Source organism: Dermacentor andersoni, chromosome 9, assembly GCF_023375885.2.
Source record: "Dermacentor andersoni chromosome 9, qqDerAnde1_hic_scaffold, whole genome shotgun sequence".
NCBI lineage: Eukaryota > Metazoa > Arthropoda > Arachnida > Ixodida > Ixodidae > Dermacentor > Dermacentor andersoni.
This window is the reverse complement of record NC_092822.1, coordinates 85,922,723-85,942,866: the sequence shown is the minus strand read 5'-3', so window position 1 is coordinate 85,942,866 and position 20,144 is coordinate 85,922,723. Positions and strand designations below refer to the sequence as shown.

Below are 20,144 nucleotides of genomic sequence, written 5' to 3'. Positions count from 1 at the left end.
GGGAATTCTTCTGCGTCCGATTGCGGACTTCACACGTTCCCCCTTGAGCAAGCTTTTTGGCTACTTTTATCCCGTATTGCGCCTCTTCTGGAAAAGGGCACTTCGTTCATCCGGAACTCCTATGACTTCACTGAAAAAGTGCGTGACATCACGGTTGTCGACGACGAAATATTAGTTTCCTTCGATGTGACGTCACACTCCACCTAGTGTTCGCGTGGATGTGGTGGTGGACGTGTACACGGCTGCCTTACTCTCCGACGATAAACGCAGAGACAGATCTCCGATAGACGTGCCCGATCTTCTCAGGCTACTGTAGTTCGGCCTTGAAAACACTTACTTTGTGTTTCGCGATTTAGTCTACAAACACTCCACTGGTCTACAAATACTCGGACGGCGGCCACACTCGTCAATGTCCTACCAAAACCAAGTGACTAGTACAGCAAAACAGACGTGCTAAAAACTGCAGTTATCAAAAGGAAGTGTACTTGAAAAAGCATTTATTCTTTGACTACGACCTACTATAGTGTGTCAAATGGAGCAGAATTTCTATTCCAAACGGCGACACTATGCACAACGTCAAAGCTGTACTGCAATTATGCGGCTTTCCAGCCTTATGTGCGTTAATACGCTTAGAGGCATGCCGATCTACCAGCACAGCGCCAACGCGCTGTATTTTTGGGTTACAACAAAGGCTTGTACAATTTTTATCCTGAGCTTGAGGGCCACCATTGTTCGATAAAGAACGCTGACAGATGTTTAAGCCACTGGCGTCATACCTGCATTGATACCACTTATTTTATGCCGGAACTTGATGATAAAACATAATAAAGTTTGAGCAGACGGTAAGTGCTATAGTGGTATGCTCCTCATGCTCAGTGCGTCTGCATTATCTGAAAGGCTCAGTGGCTTCTTATCAAACAAAGCAAAAATCAATGCATTCGGTGCGCGTCTTGATAGTGTGACGAATAGAACACGACCAGAAAGGATGACAAAGGTGTATACGCTCCTTTGATGCCATTTTTCAATCAGTATCTACTTAAATGGGCATAAGCGCGTAGGTTTGGTCGCGTAAAGTGTTCGTGGGATCGCATTGAACCGCATTGTAAGTTAGGAATGTGGACGTAAATTTCTTCGAAGGTCGCCTAAAAACTGAAGCAATGAAACGTTTTAATGCGTAGACATCGGCTTGACTTAGACGATATTTAATCTGCGCTGGGAACTACACTTCGACAATCTGAACTTTTGGAACGGGGACCTCAAAGGGAGCGGAATGACGGTATGAAGTATGGGAGCCCGTCATGCAAGGAGCTTTGCAGCCGGCGTCTTCCTCTTGGCTAGCCTCGTCACTGGTAGAGGTAAGGATAAAGCACCTTCTTACCCATTTTTTCCCTAGGAGTACGGGTTTACTGACTGCTTTTAGTAACTTCAACCGAAGTTTAAACATGTAATGGAAAACTTAAAATGGATGAGACCAACGGAAATTTTTTCGCGGTCGTCTTCAGTTACTCAAGCTATTTTTTCAATTACGTAGAATTACCTTATCAATCATGTGTAAACATGCAACAGTTGGTGCATATTTTAAAGCAAATGCGCCCTTGAAGAGTTGTATACCCAACTTCAAAACAGCCGGTAAAGCTGTTTCCGTGACGGTATCTTTTATGTGGTTCCTTCTTCCTTGTTCTGAAGTCTGCGAGATCTCAAAAGAATGACGTTACTGCGCACTAGCGTATTTATCTATTTCTTACTTACTTACTTTACTTACTTACTTACTTTACTTATTTACTTTACTTACTTACTTTTACTTACTTACTTTACTTACTTACTTTACTTACTTTACTCACTCACTTTACTTACTCACTTTACTTACTTACTTTACTTACTTACTTTACCTACTTACTTTACCTACTTACTTTACTTACTTACTTTACTCACTTACTCTACTTACTTACTTTACTTGCTTATTATATTTATTTATTTATTTATTTATTTATTGATACTGCAATCCCGGTATCGGGATTATAGCAGGGTGGGAAGAAGAATTAAGCAGTTTCACAAAAAAGGCAAAATGTAAACAAAAGAAATAAGGGTGCAGGTTGAAGCTCTGCAGCCAGCATCAGGAATACATTTGAACAAGAGATCAAACAGTAATAAATAAAATACCCAATAGTACAGTAAAGTGATGACATGCAGTAACACAGACTAGGCAATATGTTGAGCAAATAACGTCAGTGACGGTTGGAACACTTCATTGTTAGTGAGGTTATTCCAATCGGTAATAGTTCGTGGAAGAAATGAGTATTTAAAACAGGTATTACGGATGCGAAAAGGAGTTAAAGTTAGCTGATGTCGTTGTCGGGTCGCATACCCTGACGAAAAATGAACTAAATGGGTGATTTCAGTTCTGTAGTGTCCTTTAATTAATTGGTACATGAATTTAAGTCTTACAGAACGATTTCGCTCATTTATTGTCGGCAGACCAGCTTTGATTAAAAGATGTGTTATCGATGTACGTCGGTAATTATTACATATGTATCGAGCAGCCCTCCTTTGAACCCTCACTACATTGTTTATGTTAGTCTTAGTGAATGGGTCCCAAATGATAGCAGCATAATCTAAGGTAGGCAAGACAATACATTTGTAAGCAAGGAGGCGGACAGATGGAGTGGAACAGATGGAACCGCAATGCCCGTCTTAAGAAAAACAATTTACGATAAGCGTTACACGTTATGAAATCAATATGTTTGTTCCAGCTGAGATTGTTAGTGGCCCAGAGCCCTAGATATTTATATTCTGTTACTTCTGCAAGTGTCCCATCATTAGTACTGTAATCAAACGGTAAGGCATTCTTTTTGTGAGTAATCCTCATCAATACACTTTTTTTCAAAATTAATGGACATTTGCCATGATTCACACCATGCAGAAACTTTTTGCAACGTGTTATTTAGTAGTGTTTGATCTGAGACACTTCTTACTTCTGTATAAATGACACAATCATCAGCGTAAAGCCTAATCTTCACAGGAATGTTAGACACAATATCATTAATATATAATAAAAACAATAGAGGCCCAAGAACAGAGCCCTGAGGGACGCCAGAGTGAACTGTAAGCTTGTCAGAACAATGATTGTTAAAAACAACGAATTGTTCCCTGTTTAAAAGGTAGGCTGATATCCGCTTTACTAATTGTTTGTTATGAAGTATTGTGTCTAACTTATAAATTAACTTTTCGTGAGTGACCCTGACAAAAGCTTTCGAGAAATCCATAAATACGGCGTCAATCTGTGTTCCATTGTTAATTGAAGAGGAAAAATCATGTATAGTTTCTACTAGCTGTGTACAAGTTGAGTAACCCCTCCTGAATCCATGCTAATATTTAGTAAAGAAATTGTTAGCTTCGAGGAAGTTTGATATGTGATTGTGAATTATGTGCTCAAGTAGTTTACAAGCAGTCGATGTTAGCGAAATCGGGCGGTAATTCTTGATCAATCGCTTGTCTCCACTTTTGTGAAGCGGTTTCACTCTGGCAGTCCCCCAGTCTCTTGGGATTGGACTTTCACACAAGGACCTTGTAAATAAAACAAACAAATATTTAGATGTCCATTGTGCATATCTTTTCAAAAAGGCATTAAGTATGTTGTCCGGTCCTGGTGATTTCTTTACCTCAAGGTTAAGCAGCATACTTAAGATACCATGCTCACTAATGACAAGATCCTCCAAAGGCGGCAGTGAGGCTTCAAATTTTGGACAGATGTTATTGTCGTTAGTAAATACGGACTTAAAATGTTCATTGAAGACATTAGATAGTTTGTGTGCATCACTGACCAGAACACCTTTGATTTCAAACTGATCATGGGTCTTTGAGGTTGGGGAAACCGAACGCCAGAATTTCTCAGGAGACTCTGATATAAATTTGGGCAAATATTTTTCAAAGTAATGCTGTTTGTCAATGGCCGTTTGCTTTTTGAGCTGGGAACTAAGCAAAGCTATATTTTGATCTAATTCCGGAGAAAGAATATTTTCTTTTCTTTTCTGCTTCACGCGCTTCAGTTTTCTTTTTAGCTGCAGTGTCGCCCGAGAAATCCATGGGTTTTTTGTTTTCTTTTTAACAATAACCGGCACGTGACATTCAATACATTCGTGTACCATGGCCTTGAACTGGTCCCAGAGTTCTTGAACACTTGCAGTGTTATTACAAATTGCACCAAAATTAAAGGAAAGAACCTCAATAATGGAAACATCGTCAGCACGGGAGAAGTTTCTAAAATGCATTTTAGGCCAAACCTTATCAAGAGTCATGCCGTAAAGCGTCAGGAGAACAGCCTGGTGATCGGAGATAGCAGGTATCACTACACACTTAGTTGCATCGAGGATTGTTCCAGAAACAAAGAAGAGGTCTAAAATAGATTTTGAATTCCCTTGTATTCGGGTGGGCTGCTCTACAGTTTGCGTCCAGTCAAACGAGAAAGCTATATCAAGCATTGCCTCACTTGATTCGTCACTATGCGTTTTGAGTGCGAATGTTGACCAGTCAATATCTGGCAAATTGAAGTCGCCTGTTAAAATAATGCGATCATTTAACTTAATAAAGGTTGTCATATAATCTTTAAGGTTATCCAAGACCATGACAGGTGATCCAGGCGGCCTATACAGTGCTCCTACAATATACCGGACATTGTTATGGTATGCCTTACAGAAAATGAATTCAATATTAGGCACTTCAGGCATGCTCAATATGTTTAAATATTCTTTAAAGAGTATGGCAACTCCTCCACCTTTATCACTACGGTCTTCCGAAGTACACTGTAGGAAGCCGGCAGAAATTCGCTATCGTGAATGGTATCATTCAACCATGTCTAGGTAAAGACCACGATGTCAGGATCTTCGCAAAGTAAAATTCCTTCCAAATCACTAATTTTGTTTAATATGCTTCTACAATTTACATTTAGTATTTTCAGTGATTTAGGAATGGGCTCGTCCTGTCAGTTATTTTTATTGCTCAGCTTATAACGGGCACCTTTAACTTCATCCCAGCCGTACATTACATTGTCAACTTACTTTACTTTACTTACTTACTTACCTTACTTACTTACTGTAGGCCACAAGGCCCAAGCACGATACCACAATTAACAAAAATACTGGAAGTAGTAATAATGACAAGGGAAGTCAAAATGATACGTTGCTGCAACAGCCAAAAATCAACACAGCATTAAAATATCAGGTGTCATTGATATCACCTGTAAGTGGAAGTAGATAAACAATGTACACAATGTCTAGCTAACTGAAATAGAAAAAGAAGAGCTAATTGGACAATAAAAAAAGAAACAAAGGTGCGTGTGGGGGGGGGGGGGGGGGGGGCACGCCGAGAGCAATTTCGAGAGTAGCATTCAACTGTCCAGTGGAGAACAGGCACTCAGGTGAGAGATTATACAAGCGGGTAATTACTTCTGGAAAGGATCAGAATTTAAATAGATTTGTTCTGGCAAAATCAGTAATGAGAGAAAGCGGGTGTGTGTGATGATTGTGGCAGCACGTAAGTAGAGACAGGGTAGTCGAGCCCGAACTTATTCTGAAACAATTAAAACCAAAAATTCGAAACGCTGCACATTGCGCCGGAATCATAATGAAGTGAGCTGTTGAGATTTCTTAACTGACGAAACAGAACATTCGTGACCGAATAGGGGAAAATGAATCGCATAGCCCTTCTTTGAAGCTGTTCAAGCGCGCTAATACAGCATTTCCGTATGGATACCAGGAAGTACAAGCGTTCTCAAGTTTAGGCTTCATCAAAGACTCATAAGCAAGACGCTTTACTAGCGCTGTACATCCTTAATATCGTGACATAAAACTCGAACTTTGCGAAGAGAAGTCTAACACGTATAATATGGCTGTTCTAGCTTAAGTTGCTTGTAAAACTGACACCTTGGTACTCGGAGTCTCACACCTCAGTTATTTGTTCAGAGCTCGTGAAGTAAGAAAGCTTACGGGGGTTTCGTTTTTCAGTGACCAGAAGAGCGGCTGTTTGTTCATAGTTCAGATCCATACTCCATTCGTTTACACCAGGCGAGAATATTATTGAGAACTAGACTAAGGGCTATTTGATGGTACGCTTCATGCTTATACCAAAATAGAACGCAGTCGTATGCAAATAAGGGAATTCTTATGGGTTGATGAATAACAGACCAAATAATTAACGTACATGAACAAAAGTGGCCCAAGTACGCTGCCCTGAAACATCCCTGATGAAGCCGAATAAGTGCCAGAATTTTTACCTATCATTTCAACGTATTGCTTTCGAAAACCCTAATAAACTGCAATTCGGGAAACGAGAAAATTGGGAAGACCAGTCATATGGAGTTTCTGGACTAAGTTGCCACGAAAAACGCGATGAAAAACCTTGCTGAAACCCAAAAAGAAAAGATCATGTCGACCTGGCCGGCCATATTAAGAACGGATTCCGGATAATTCGCGTGGAAGGGCCGCTTAGAGACAGTTCAATATCCTTTTCTAAATTAATGTAATGACGGCAATAATATTTTACATTTGTTTAAACGTCTTGCAATGCGGAAGTTGAACTTATAAGAAGTCATAGATACAGGGCGGTAATCTGAATGCAAGCGCTCCTAATCCCGTATTCTCAAGCCATTCTCCACCTGAAACACTTCTTCCACTATACCGATCCTAAACACCAATCGCCAGCGACGAAACTGAAAGCCAGCTCCGAACGACATCGCGCCTTTGAACACACTGAAACCTAATGAAGCGCTGTGGCCACTCATGTCCATTGCCGCGCTGCGATTCACATTCTCCAGTTTAGGGGGAGCATTAAGTGGCGTTGCTTTTTTTGAATAAGGCGTGTTTCAAATGAACAAAGCGCGCACTACCACTGCGAAACAAAAAGAAAGAGCGATAGTCCACAGCGCCTGGGGGTCATCAGCACATTCTTTCTAAAACTTTCAATCCGCCATGGCCCTAAATGATTCATTTTCCTTGGGATACGGGCTCGAAGACACTAACGGGGACGAAAGAAACACTGGTTGTAAAGAGCACACGAAGTCACGTGGGGAAGCGCGCACTATGCCAACTAGTTTATTGTCAGATCGAAGCGCAATTTTAAAGGACACAACGATGCATTGCGACCACGTCTAGTACGATTATAGCAGATCCTCTCAGACAGCGTTTTCGCGTTTCTACTTGCTATTTTCTGTGAGTGTGATGTGCGGGTCCATGCGTTCCTTGCGTAAGTAACTACAGCGTTAGCAAGCATGACTGAAAGCGTGCTCACGCAGTTGTCTTTTACTTCTTCTATTTCTAGAGCCCATTCGATTTACCTGGTTATTTTGTCTTTTTCTTTAGCGGCGATTGTCGTCTGTCAAGGTTAGGCATGCATTTTCATGTTCTACAATGCAGGGCCAGATTGCCGGACACGGCTGTGAGCTGGCAAGTGTATCGGTGTTCTCTAAGCCTGTCGTTAGAAAGCAGAGAACGCTGCAGTGACCTCGATGCAGCGAGGAAGGGATTTTAACAAACGAAGGTTTGTTAACAATGGTCAATGTTTTCCCTGTAATTACTTTTAATTGCGTTGGATGGATTTTTCATTATAGTTCTTGCGCTGTTCCCGTCCTATTTCTTTGCAGGCACTTCTTGTACTGGTACTATATCATATCCTCATTTGCTATTTCTTTAACCTCACTTGTTCTGTATGGTCTTTTGTATTTGCTACCTTGCTAAGATTTTTTTATTATTACTGCTTTTTCTGTGTACTTTATGTGCTCCCTCCCTCCCATTAAAATGCCCATCTTTGTAGCCTTCGGGGATGTTATGGATAATAAATAATAATGAAAATGAGAATGTCTATACAGTCAAGCTGATGTCAAGAGTAGTAAAGCATAGTTACTGTCATAAGATTAGCAGTACAGCGTGACACCAGAAAGCATAGATACTGATGGGGTGCAAGAATAATGCAGTGAAGGCATTTAACGCTCTCGACACATGCAGCTGGTTCATTAGCATGGCTCGCGCGGGGACTATGGGGCACAGATTGACTCGTGCTACAGGAACGCAGCAGCTGAATCCTGCCATCGTACGATGACTCCACGTAAACTAAGAATTGCCAAAAATGGTTCGGAAACAGGACGCACAGGCACTCCGGGCGGCTGGAGCAGCCGGATGACTACAAGTACCAGCATGCACCGCGGCAGCGGTGGCGCTGTGAAACTTACTGGTGGGATCGGTCTATTCGAAATGAATAAGAGACTGCAGAGGACACATTCTTTCAGTTGTGAATTGCGCCTCCTCAGATGATCCATGCAGTTGCGGAACGAGAGGAAAAGAAACGACCCGAAAGCATCTACACGTCGCAATATATACTGGGTGTTACACGTAAGCTGTGCCAAAGATTAAAAATATGCAAATGCCATGTACATAGACCGAACCAAGGTAATGTTGTTTGGCGTCACTTGGAGATACTCAGATGATTTATTTTTGCATACCGCCTCATTAGATAACCAGTCCTAAGTTATTAATCAACTTCTCAATTATTACAATCAGATGAAATGTGTCAACGAGAACCTTGTAGAGCAACATGAAAAGCTCCGGACAACGCTTTCTGTTCAATGCGTGCTACATAAATGTTTTTCTGCGAGCCTGGAAGAAGGCCTCGAATACATTCAAAATTGCCGCGCGACTGGCCGTTCGAGGAACATTGCGTGCATCCGCGGGCTTCATTCACTCAGGTTCCTTTCATCAAACCTTAAGATGTGTCATGTGATGAGGACCGCAGAATTCGCTGACCACAATTAACCCATGTTCCCGGCTGCTAAGTACGAGTTCGCGGGATCGAATCCCGGCCACAGCAGCCGCACTTCGATAGGGGCGAAATACGAAAACACCCGTGTTGTTAGGTTTAGATTCACTTTGGAGCCTGAGTAGTAAGTCGCTTAGTAGTTAGAGCATCGGATTGCTTCTATGAGGGAATCGGTTTCGGAAGCACTCGTCGGGCCAACTTAGGTCACGGGTATATAACAGTGCGTATGGGTTGTTCCTAAGTTAACCCATATGACGGCAATTTGTGTCACAAATATGTGGCACGGCTTACGTGCAGCTTTTCCAAGAACCCGTTCACGCCAACATTTACCACTGTGTGTGTGAAACTGCATATGTTTTAAACTGTAATGAATCTCTTTGACGCCAATTTAGGTCCCTGTGTATGTGCCAAAGCCCATGTGCCGTTCTTCAATAGACCTGTTTGACTCAAGCTTGGATCCCTGGGTATGTGTAAGTGGGAATGCGTCGCTCTTCAATGAATCTCTTTGACGCCAACTTGGGTTTCTGGGTATGTGCCATTGCGTATGTGCCACTTCTTCAATGACAAAAAAAATATTTCAGTTTCTTCGCTGAAGAGCAGAGGCGAACCTACGTCATCAATACTCAATCCTATCTAAATACATCTGCACACACACGCTACGCAGGTGACTTCGCCATGGCGATGATTGATCACGCGACATGTCCAGAGGGAAGCGTGAAAGAGCACAATGGCTTCATACACGGGTGATACAGGAGTTTCGGCGGTTGCAATGCAGTGTTTGATACACTCGTTCTATGCTGATCATAGCCACGCTGACATCATTGTGAGATGGGTATTGAAGAATTTTTTTAATGTTGTATTTCCGTGGGTTATCAAGACCGTGCGCGTCTACGTTAGTAAACGTAATCGCTGGAAAGGCCAGACGATTTGCAGTAGGATATTACGGCTTAGACTCAAGTATGGCATGAAGATATCTATGCGGTGTTCGCGGGAAGGAAGTTGCATTTTTCCATACAATCGTTGTTAATGAAAAAAAAAATTGTTTCGTCCTAGTACAGCATAACCGCAGAAACGAGACATGATAAAGACATTCTAATGTCGCACTAACCTGAGCATCCTTCATGATAAGAAAATAACGGATGCTGTAACGCGTAGTGCCCGCATATTATACCTCCGTCACACTGACACACTAAAGTACACTTTGAGCAAGTGCACTTCAGCGCGCTGAAGGTCATTTGGCGCTGCGCTGTTGCACGAGAGAAAAGCGTGTTTTTTTTTCGTAGTGGTGGCGATGACGATCGGTAGCGTGGCCGTAAACCTGAGCGTGACCGTAAACAGCACGAGAGCGAGTGCAGCTTCTTGCAGTTGTGTTCTTCTTTTTTACCGTGTGGTATATTTGATTGCCTTCTAAGGTTAGCAATTAAAAAAAAATACTCCTCATTCTGCTTCCAACATTACTTGTGTTTTACGCATTGCTAACGAGGCCACACACTTCGCGGCCGCGAAGTGTGTTCGCTAAACACACTCGCCCACGAGCGCGCTCGGCAGTGAGTGTCAATAACCGTGCCCACGTGGCAGCCTGCGAATGACACGACCGGCGAAGCGCACTCCCTCAACCTGCACTTAAGTTTGCCCGTGCGACAGGGTTATCACCCAGCTAAACACACAACAGGACACGCTGTGCCCTATTGTAATGCTTTAGCAGGTCAGATGACGATGAAGTCATTATCGCAAACTCTTAACATGAACTAACACTTTTGTTGCTTAAAGACGGTACTGTCCTGTTTGTCGATACTAAATAGTTCTTTCTTTTTTTTTCTATTCAGGCTATTTCATCGATGATGTAGCTGAAGAGCTGGAGTGCGACAAAGAAGCTGCTATCACCTGTTACTGGAGAATCGCCGAAAGGTTTGGGAGGAGCCCGTTTGTTTCTATCCCAGACGAGCCAGATGACTACCTGACGTCTTTCTGCCAAGTGTACGTCGTTTCCATGTGCTGGTTCCAATCCTGAAGTTGTCGGTGGGACCACGATACTTTTGCATGCACCGACAATTTCTCAATCTGTATCGTATCACTCACAGTAAAGTTCTAATGGCTATATAGCTCACTCACGAGAAACCAGAATAAAACGTCATCGAAAACTGAATGCCTGCATATCTACGAATTATGCGTCGAAGTTTCCTTCCTGAGTGCCTGGTCATCGGGAAACTCCCAGTTCCATTCATGATGCTTACCCGAAAGCACTCATGTTAAACGTTGCACGGGCTGCAGAAGTGAACACAATAAATCGCACTTGCGTTTAGTTTGCTTCGAACCGCACACAACAGTGAAAAAATAAAATAAATGCATGAGTACTTGCAGCCGTACATAAGCACATATTACAACGCTTTTATCGCAAGAAAGCATTTACGGTCATAAACATTAAACAAAGATATTACACAAAGCCAATAATTTGGGTGCGCTGCTGTACAAAATAATTTTAAGACAGAATTAGGAATCTCTGCTTAAAATTTCTGACAGTACGTAAGGAGGTTAGTTACACGGCCTCAATTGTCTGTGCGGAAAGAGAGAATGTCTAGGTTACCGCGTTTACCTAATCGTTAAGCGGCTGTTGAGAGACATGCAAACAACTATCTTAGCTTTGGTTTGAAAACGAGGGACGGTACACGAAGCTCTAAATAAAAGCAATATTTATTTCAAATGGAATGACGACAGTCTCTGTAGAAAAAAGCTGTGCATAAAGCGTAAAACTATTTTCGCTCGCAGCAGTGGAGAGAGGGAAGTTTAAAAGTACATGCATGCAATTCGTTTACACCAAGATGTACCACCCTGAGTATGTTTGAATACTTTAAGTCTTCCTTGAACAATCTATGCCTCTGAAGCCACTTTTATATTTAAAAAAAAACATTTTTAACACAGATTTTGTTGTTCCAGCTGTGTTCAAACAATTATCGCATTATTTAATATATTTACTAAACAAATAAGGCTCCATATTTCTGTTACATCAGACAACGTCACCACTGCAGAAAATGTAGAGGTGTAATACCGCTGTACATGTTTATTACTCCTCTAAAACAATCCTCTTCCCGAAGACTGATTCCTCTGCAATCTGCAATCTGCACTCTGCACTTTCTTTTTCTGGATGATGTATGCTGATTCCGTGTTACCTGAAACTAGTTGTTTGACTGGCAGCAAATAAGTCAATCTAGTTGCCCCAGTGGATTTTTTCTGGTTTCCGATTACTCTATGTACTTAGATTTGCTAAGTCAATGATTTAACCTTTCCTGCGTGCCGTATTATTCTTGTTGCGTCGAGTGACAGTGATGTTTGCTTCCTCAGCTCTGAGAACTCCGAAGAGTTTCCCGAAGACGCAACCTGCAAGGACTACTACGCCGGCTGCAGCGACTCTGATAAGCATCAATTCGCAATCACGGAAAGAGGATATGCTGCTCTCCAAGAAACTGCGACCCTCGCGGACTCCTGCCAGCGTGAGACATTTACTTATGTCGCTGCAAGCTCCACACTGCGTTGGGTCGTAAACTTGCACCACCACCAATCTGTCATAAGCGCTCCGCTTCCCGCGTATTAACAGCAGTAACGTAAAGCACAATCGGGCGCCGAAAATTGGGGGAGGCAGGTTTCGCGATAAGTGGGACTTTCCGCTTCGTTAAAGGGCGCCTCACCAGGCCCCACAGCAAATTTTGGTGATACGCTGGAAGTTGTTACGTGTCCTCTAAGGAGCGTTCTGCCGCAAAAAATTTTTCAAGTCGGTTCATTAATGGCCCAGATAGAAATATTTCAGTGCCGCGAACCCATGATTTCGGCAGGCGGACACCACTGCCAAGCAAGACGCTCTCTCCGCTCGACCCGCCTAGCCTTCGCAAGCGAAATTCCTTCCCTGCGTTCTCCCATACCGGACCTCGAGAATCGCGTGACACATACGTCACAGGCACCGCCTTCATTTTTTCTTTCTCCTCGCTTTTTTTTTTTCTCCGGCGCTACGCATTTCCGCTGACTCTGTAGCGCGAGCTGTCGCCTGAGCGCTGTGCACAAGGAAACATGGCTAGCCGTATAATTTAGTGCTACACGAATACTGCACGGTAGAAAATGGCATAGTTTCGGTACCTACGCACGTGACCGCACGGCCGTGCGAACAAGCCGACGAAGCGGAAGTGCAACTCTCTTGCTTCGGTACGGAGTAAAACAAAAAATACGCAGACATTCCTTTATGTGTTTTATTATTTCTCTAAACCTCAATTCGTGAATTCAAGCAACAGATCATGCAAAAAACCGATGGTGCCTTGAATAATTCTCGAAGTCATGTGTCACCAAGAGCGAGGTCACACTGTGGACCCAAGTACGTAGGCGCAGGGACGCGAGTACTTCACCGTCCGGCTTGGAGCGCGGCGGCCGCGAGCAGAAGGAAAAACAGCGTTCGGTTTGAAATTTCAAATCTTTCCGCGGCGCATAGCGACGTAATACTTTGCAGACACGGTCGTTATCGCTCAATGTATACTCTGCGCTTGTCAGCTCAAAATGGCCAGACCTGGTGAGGGGCCCTCTAAGGCATTGTGATTCTTATATCGGATATCATTGTGTAGGTTGCTAAAGGCTATTACAGATATCAATTTGGAACTTGGAATTATATATCCGAGATTCACGGGAATACAGTTTTTTTTTTTTTAATTTCGCGTCCCGCAAGCTTTTGTTACAGACTGAACATCGGAGGTTACTGCAGCTACAGTGTTGCAAGCAAAGTTGCCAGATCTAGTACCCGCTGGTGAAAATAGCTGGCGAGAGTTAGTGCCTGCTCTGTTCTTTCCTACTCCCTACTTCTCAAGTCGGTTTCCTTCTCGCGTTAATGTAAGTCCCTTAGTAAGAATTACTTTTGCATACTTAGCCTACGAATTCTTAAGCGCTTGGTCACGAGAAAAAAATGGGCAAGCAATTGGATCCCCTCCGTCATCCGACGCGAAAGCATAAACATCGAAACTGCCTACGATATATGAGCAAGTATATCAGTTAAGCGACAAGATATTTCGACCAACGTGAATGGTTGCACACATGAAAAATACATGGCTGTATGTAAGTCAGGTGTATTACCATTATAGCAGCGAAGTCTTCATTTTACAACTCCATATGTAGGGGCTTATGCAAGCGGTGTTTGACAATGCCAGCCCATGTATGTTGTAAAGGAAAAATATAATCAGGCAGATGGGAGTGAGATCTTTTGCACCACGGTAGTTTTGCACCATTTTGCCGATCCTAGTGGTCATGGCCAGCTCCGCCTATCTCGACTGTGACAATTTTCCCGACTTTGTGAGTCAACTGCTAAAATATTTCTTGCACTTGCTTTATGCTGCTTCTTCACAAGCTATCATGGGTGTTCACGAACTCAAAAATTGGCTCTTTAGATATTCCGGACTCATTTGCGGTTCAGTTCGGTATTTTGCGTCTCTGATTGTTTAAACAAAGGAATTCGGCAACGTGACGGCATTTGTACACGCAGAATAGGAAGTCGGCAGTCGTACGGGGCATGCATTGGCATATGACTCGGTGTTTTGGCTAAAAAGTCGTCGTGTCTCCCTAAAGGCGAAGCAACGGTTGTAATCGCAAATTATTAGAGAGCTATACAAAGTAAGGACAGTTTTTCTATATACCGACCAATCAAACTAGTAAAATTTCGCTTATTAACTAAGTTAACAAGCATGGTGTCATGCGCGCACGAGCAAACAGCAACCAATTTCACTCGTTGACCGGCCGAACTTTCAGTCAAAACGCTGGAGTGAGAAGTGCGGCCACCGCAGCGACCGACTTCACCTTCGTGCTGCGTTTCGCTTCAACGCGAACGAAGCGGTGAAAACACAGCGCATGGTGGACTCTGCCCCTGTCTCAGGTCACTTTCATGATACAGGCTGCGCGTGGTTGCGCCATACGCAGCAGCCCCCGGAGTAGAACGCCGCCCCCGTCTCTCTCCTCCCTCTGGTGCCATGCGCGCGACCGAAGCATTCCTCCCCGCTTTCATTCCTTGCACATGAGAAGTTGAGCCGCCACCGTCCACTCTCCCTCGTACGCTTTCACTCGCACGAACAGCGTACGACACGCGGCGATGATGCTGTCCCCTTGGACTTTGTACGTAGCATCACGGCGACACCGATGGCGAAGGCAGAAATGCGCCTGGAGTGTCCATATAATGGCTATGACGTTCACCACTGAAATTTAAGAAGTGCATATGAGGCAACAACCATTTCGAGAACAATGACATACTCCAAATATGTCCACTCCTGGGTGGGATAACCATTTTTGCGGTGTCTGTGAAGGTGCACTGCGACATTGCCTACTCCGCAGCGTAGCCCTTTCTGCACTGCAATTTGTGCAGACTTTCTTCATTGGGCTTAACGCTCTTGATGATCTGTAAACTTCCGAGCAATTCCTGTTTCCGCAGTATGCTTGCATTTCCAAGTCGTCGTGGTTATTTTTGACCCTGATATCTGTAGACCCATATATTTCATACCCAACATATCTGTACCCGCACATGTTCTCTAGCTCCCTTCCTGGTCACTTTACTCACCTTAAAATTTTTATTCTCGCTAAATATATACAATCCCAAATAAAAGAAGTAGTCGTCATCATTGTCACCCGATTACGCCTGCATAATTTGTTTTATTGCAGGCATAAAAATTAGTGGCTCAAAAAACACACTTTCAAACGGTGACATGTGTGGTTGAACCCATGCCGGTACGCATTTGTTTCTATACTTATTTCGTGGTCAAAGGTACTTTTTTTTCTTATAGACTGAGCAGCAGCGTTTAGCTAAATGAAAAGCAGGTAGGTTATTCAATAAAGACTGGCGCTCTCAGATCTATTTTTCTAAAAATCATTCATCGCCATATTTATTCTTGTCTATATGCTCCCCAATAAGAGATATAGATCTGTCCCACTATTTCTACCGAGGCTTGATAACATGCGTGAAGCTTTCTCTTTACATCCTACTTAAAAATCGCCTTCAATGTCTTAACTACACCTTCTTCAGCGTCTGGTTTCATGTCAAAGCAATGTCCATGTTTTAGCCTTCCACGAAGCGTCGCAACAATTCTGTTGCCGCCCCCCCCCCCCTTTGTAGCGCAGGTGCGGCAATCTGCGACTTCTTTCTGTACCTCAAAGTAAGAAGGAACATTGCTTTGTCATGGAACTGGACGCAGGTAAAGCACTGCATGTTATTTTTAGGTAGGTGTCAGAGGATGACTTCGCTCATGTTATCTAGACTGGTTAGAAACGGCGGAAATTTCACTTATAGCGGAGTACATAGAAACGAAATAAAGATCTCAGAACATCAGACTCAGTCTGTATTGAAATACCTTCGTATGTCAGCCTCCGGATCTTATACATTGTTATTTTAGTTAAACATTTCACTTAATAGTGCCCGCTTATTCAGGTAAGCAGTATTCAATGACCAGAAACGTAGCGTTGTTTTTGGAAAGCAATGTGCATAATCATTGCCTTCTATGGGCGCTTGCATTTGGGGCAGAAACTTTGAGGTTAACAAAGAAGCTTAAAAACTTAAGGACTGTAGGACTAGCGACGCAGCGCAATATGAAAGGATACAACTTCTAGAAACAGAATCAAGCAGTGGGGATTTGAAAGCAAAGAAGTGTAGCCGATATTCCAGTCAACAATAAAAGAAATAAATGGAGCTGGGCAGAGAGAGAGAGCGAGAGAGAATTCATTTGAAGGAAGACAGAGAGGTTGGCCTGAGCAAGCGAGCTCTATCTTGCTACCCTGCACAAGGAACGGGGGCCACAAGGGTGGATGAATGATGATGCCTACATAGAAGATATATGCACGACAATGAAGGCAAATTCAGCACTCCATGGTTGTCAATAAAGTCCAAAAACATCATTAAGAGATGTAACACACCTTGCTGAGCTTGGCTCTTCACCAAAAGCGCGACAAACAAGCTCGCGTGTGGGCTTCTCCTGCGTGAGCAGCACAGGCGCTACGAAGAGTCTTTACAGCTGGGCAGGCTATACAATGTGCAGGCCGGATAACCAGTGGTTTAATAAAGTTACAAAATGGGTGCCAAGAGACAGGAAACGTACATATAAACTGGAGCGAACTAGGCGGTGTGACGAAATTAGAAAATTTGCAGCCACCGGATGGTGTCCGATGGCTCAAGTCAGAAGTAAATGGAGATATCGGAGACAGGAAAGCTCGTCCTGCAGTGAACATCAATAAGATGATCATAATGATAATGATTGTGTGTTCTGGACGTTGATTCCTTCATTAACCTGCTTCCTTTTTCACCACTACTCACTCAGCCATCGAGTCCCTGCGAGAATGCCTCGACCTGGACATTATGCGCAAGTGTGACGCACATCGACCACTTCGAATCGGAGCATTTCACGAACGAGTAACGTCGCGGCGAAGGTAAGCTTAACCACGCTAAAAGCTGGTAACTTGTCACGTACAACATGCCCTTTGTGCTCGAGGACAGAGTTCTATTTACTACATACAGTCCCAGTAAGACGCTAGAGGTCGGAAATTTCTCGTCATGCACGGCGAAGGAAAATAAAGCGGAGCCAAATGGCTAACAGAATGTCACTATCAATTGTGCTGCAGAAGGATGTTCCACATTACATTCCAAATTCCACAGTTTCTTTCATGTATAGCGCAGTCGAGATTTGACTGTCAGAACTTAATCATCCCTCAATAGACGCCGCCATAATTACGACTTCAAGATGAAGTGGTGCTGGAACCCCAAGGCGGTGCGCCCAGGCGATATGGTTGCGTCTTTTGTCGCTCACGAAGCATCTAAGAGCGACATTTGTTTTTCTATTTCACAATGTTGACATACTCACGCAGCTCAACCCGTAGTTTTCATTTTTTAGTGTCCTATTAAAGCCGCATGATCATGCTGAAGCCCTGCCTTACCAAGGTATTATAAGCAAGGACAAGCAAAGTTATATCAGCGCTCGTGTCAGCAAGATAGGTTCACGCCGCAGCCTATCTAGACTCTAGAACAAACTCTTTCTCCCCATGAACAGAAGCGAAATACTGGAAACATCGTGGCTGGACCCGACTTACGGGTGCTGGCATCATCAATATGAATTCTTTTGCATTGACGCGACGTGAGGGGGTGGTTTAAGAAGTCCCATAGAGAAACACCAACTTTGAATTACATGAGCCGCAGCACGCATTGCCACTTAACTGGGCATTCGCTGAATCAATGTTGCCGACAGCGTAAATTTGTTGGAAGACCTGATCTATTTGCATGGTCGTCTGGGAAGACCAAATGCTTCCATTTAAACTATGCTTCGTGAAAGAAACGTGTCACCCTTCTCCGCAGTCTGTCACGACAAAGACACGTTATCATATCAAAATTGTGCAACTCCATTCATCACTTCGATTATATAGCACTTCATTGAAGGCCGCACTTAATGTTCTCCATTTATTTCAGCGAAGTACATCGATAAGTATTCAGCATGCGTCAACGTGGGCTCAGTGTGGCATTATTGGCAGTTTGCAGAGCTAGCTGGGCCTTGCGAATCATTGAACTGTTGCGCATAATGAGAATGCTTTCTTTCAAGCTGTTCATAGTTCTTGTAGGACATTTTGCTGCTGCTTAACGCGGAAAGGCAAAAAAATAAAGACAAAATGGAGGCTCTCAAGCCTCGCATCAGCATTTTAATGATACGCAACCCGTTGAAAATTTTGCATGCTTCACACAAGTCTATTCTCAAATTTTACCAAATATATCCAAATATGCACATCTCATATTTCTCTATTCCTTTTCTTATTTATTTTAAGAGCGGCTATACAGCTGAGGGGCTGCCTGCAGAAAGCCGTGAATAAATGCGACTCCACAAAATATGGGACCGCCATTGACCGCTTGAAGCGCATAGCCAACAGCATCGTGGACCTGAACTCTCCTGTGACGCGACGATCGGGTGCCGGCAATGGAGCAGCCGCCTTTGACGCTGCCATTGCAGTCGTCGGCGCTGCTGTGTTAATTTGCTTCTTTCATGCCGATTTATACTGGAAGTTTGATTAGATCGACGTATGTTGCGCCATCGTTGGTTGTGAATAGAGAACCACTGCACATGCAGATACAGTAGCTCCTGAATAGGCAGAACGTTGGACTGTTCTCTCAAATAGCCGTTTTTACCCTGCCTGGCACCAAATCTGCTTTTGAACTAGGAAAGATCTATTCTGTACAGGTACACAAGAAAAGCAAGAGAAAATCGAGAATAAAGCATCGGAAGCAGTTTTTATGTACACATGTTGCGAAACCATACTGTAGCATATAATTTTGATATTTAAATCACATGTATGTGATATATCTCCACAATATATTGTATTATTGTTTACATGTCACACCTAAGGTAGTTTACAACGCCTCCTGTGGTTGACTGCAAAGATGCAACTCATATGCCTGATATCAATTCATTCTGGCAATGTCTACAGAGCATGCGCATAAAAAATAAAAAAGGATGCGGATGGACCAAACAAAACCTGTTTCGAGCTGCACACTACTGTGGCGACAAAAACATATGTACATCGGTCAATCCTTAAGGCCGCTTCATTGATCACTAAGTCAGCAACGACAAAATAGTCTTTCGTGAAGCACTCCTGAGTCCTGACCCATGCAGACGAAGGTCCAGGATGCAGAAGGCTATGTTTAGTTGGTGGCGCAGATAGCAAAAAAAAACGGCATGTATAGCAATGAAACTCACGAGTAGGCGATAACATGATTACGACTATTCAAGTGAACATTCATTTCACATTTATTTCCATAAATATTTGCTTTAAAAGGTGGTTTAGTGTCACGTCGTTCTCATGTCAAGTTTTTTGAAGAATATACTGAGCGGTTTGCTGCGGTATATTGCTACAGCACAATATCTGCACGCTTGGAGTGACACCTGACACCGGCAAAAGATGCCGAGAGCAAGTGGGCCTATACTAATTCAGGTAGAACGAAATAAGTAAGGCCCACTAAGCTTCAACAAAGACACGCCTTCACCAGAACAGGTATTGGCGTCCCTGGTGCATTATTCGGGGCTACCTCCCGAATGACTCCTACAATTAGCCCATGGCCCTCAATCACCAGCAAGTGCGGAGCAACTGAGCATGGTGGCGGTCAGACCTGCAACGCAGAGGGTACTAAGAATCGCTGTGTCCAGACAGGCCGCCAACGGAACCTGACCCTGTCAACCTTCAATTGCCGAACTCTGTCTAGTGAGGCTAGTTTAGCAGGACTCCTTGAGGAATTATCAGATTATCATCGGCCTTAGTGAGATTAGAAAAACTGCTGAGGCTTATGCATTGCTCAATAATGAACATGT

The 20,144-nt window shown here is 43.4% G+C and overlaps 1 protein-coding gene across 2 annotated transcripts; it reads left to right on the top strand.

The window, feature by feature from the left end:
• Nucleotides 1-965: 965 nt before the first annotated feature.
• LOC126528357 (uncharacterized) lies at nucleotides 966-19,628 on the top strand. Of its 2 annotated transcripts, XR_008611916.2 has the most exons (6): nucleotides 966-1,355; nucleotides 7,407-7,530; nucleotides 10,629-10,779; nucleotides 12,142-12,290; nucleotides 17,121-17,229; nucleotides 18,610-19,628. XR_008611916.2 is itself a non-coding variant. In XM_050176257.3 (5 exons), the coding sequence occupies exons 1-5, from the start codon at nucleotides 1,286-1,288 to the stop codon at nucleotides 18,851-18,853; spliced, it is 723 nt and encodes a 240-aa protein (XP_050032214.1). In that variant the 5' UTR covers nucleotides 972-1,285; the 3' UTR covers nucleotides 18,854-19,628. The 2 variants fall into 2 exon arrangements, 1 of the variants encoding a protein (XP_050032214.1); XM_050176257.3 differs by lacking the exon at nucleotides 7,407-7,530 and having other exon boundaries at nucleotides 972-1,355.
• The last annotated feature ends 516 nt before the right edge of the window (nucleotides 19,629-20,144 follow it).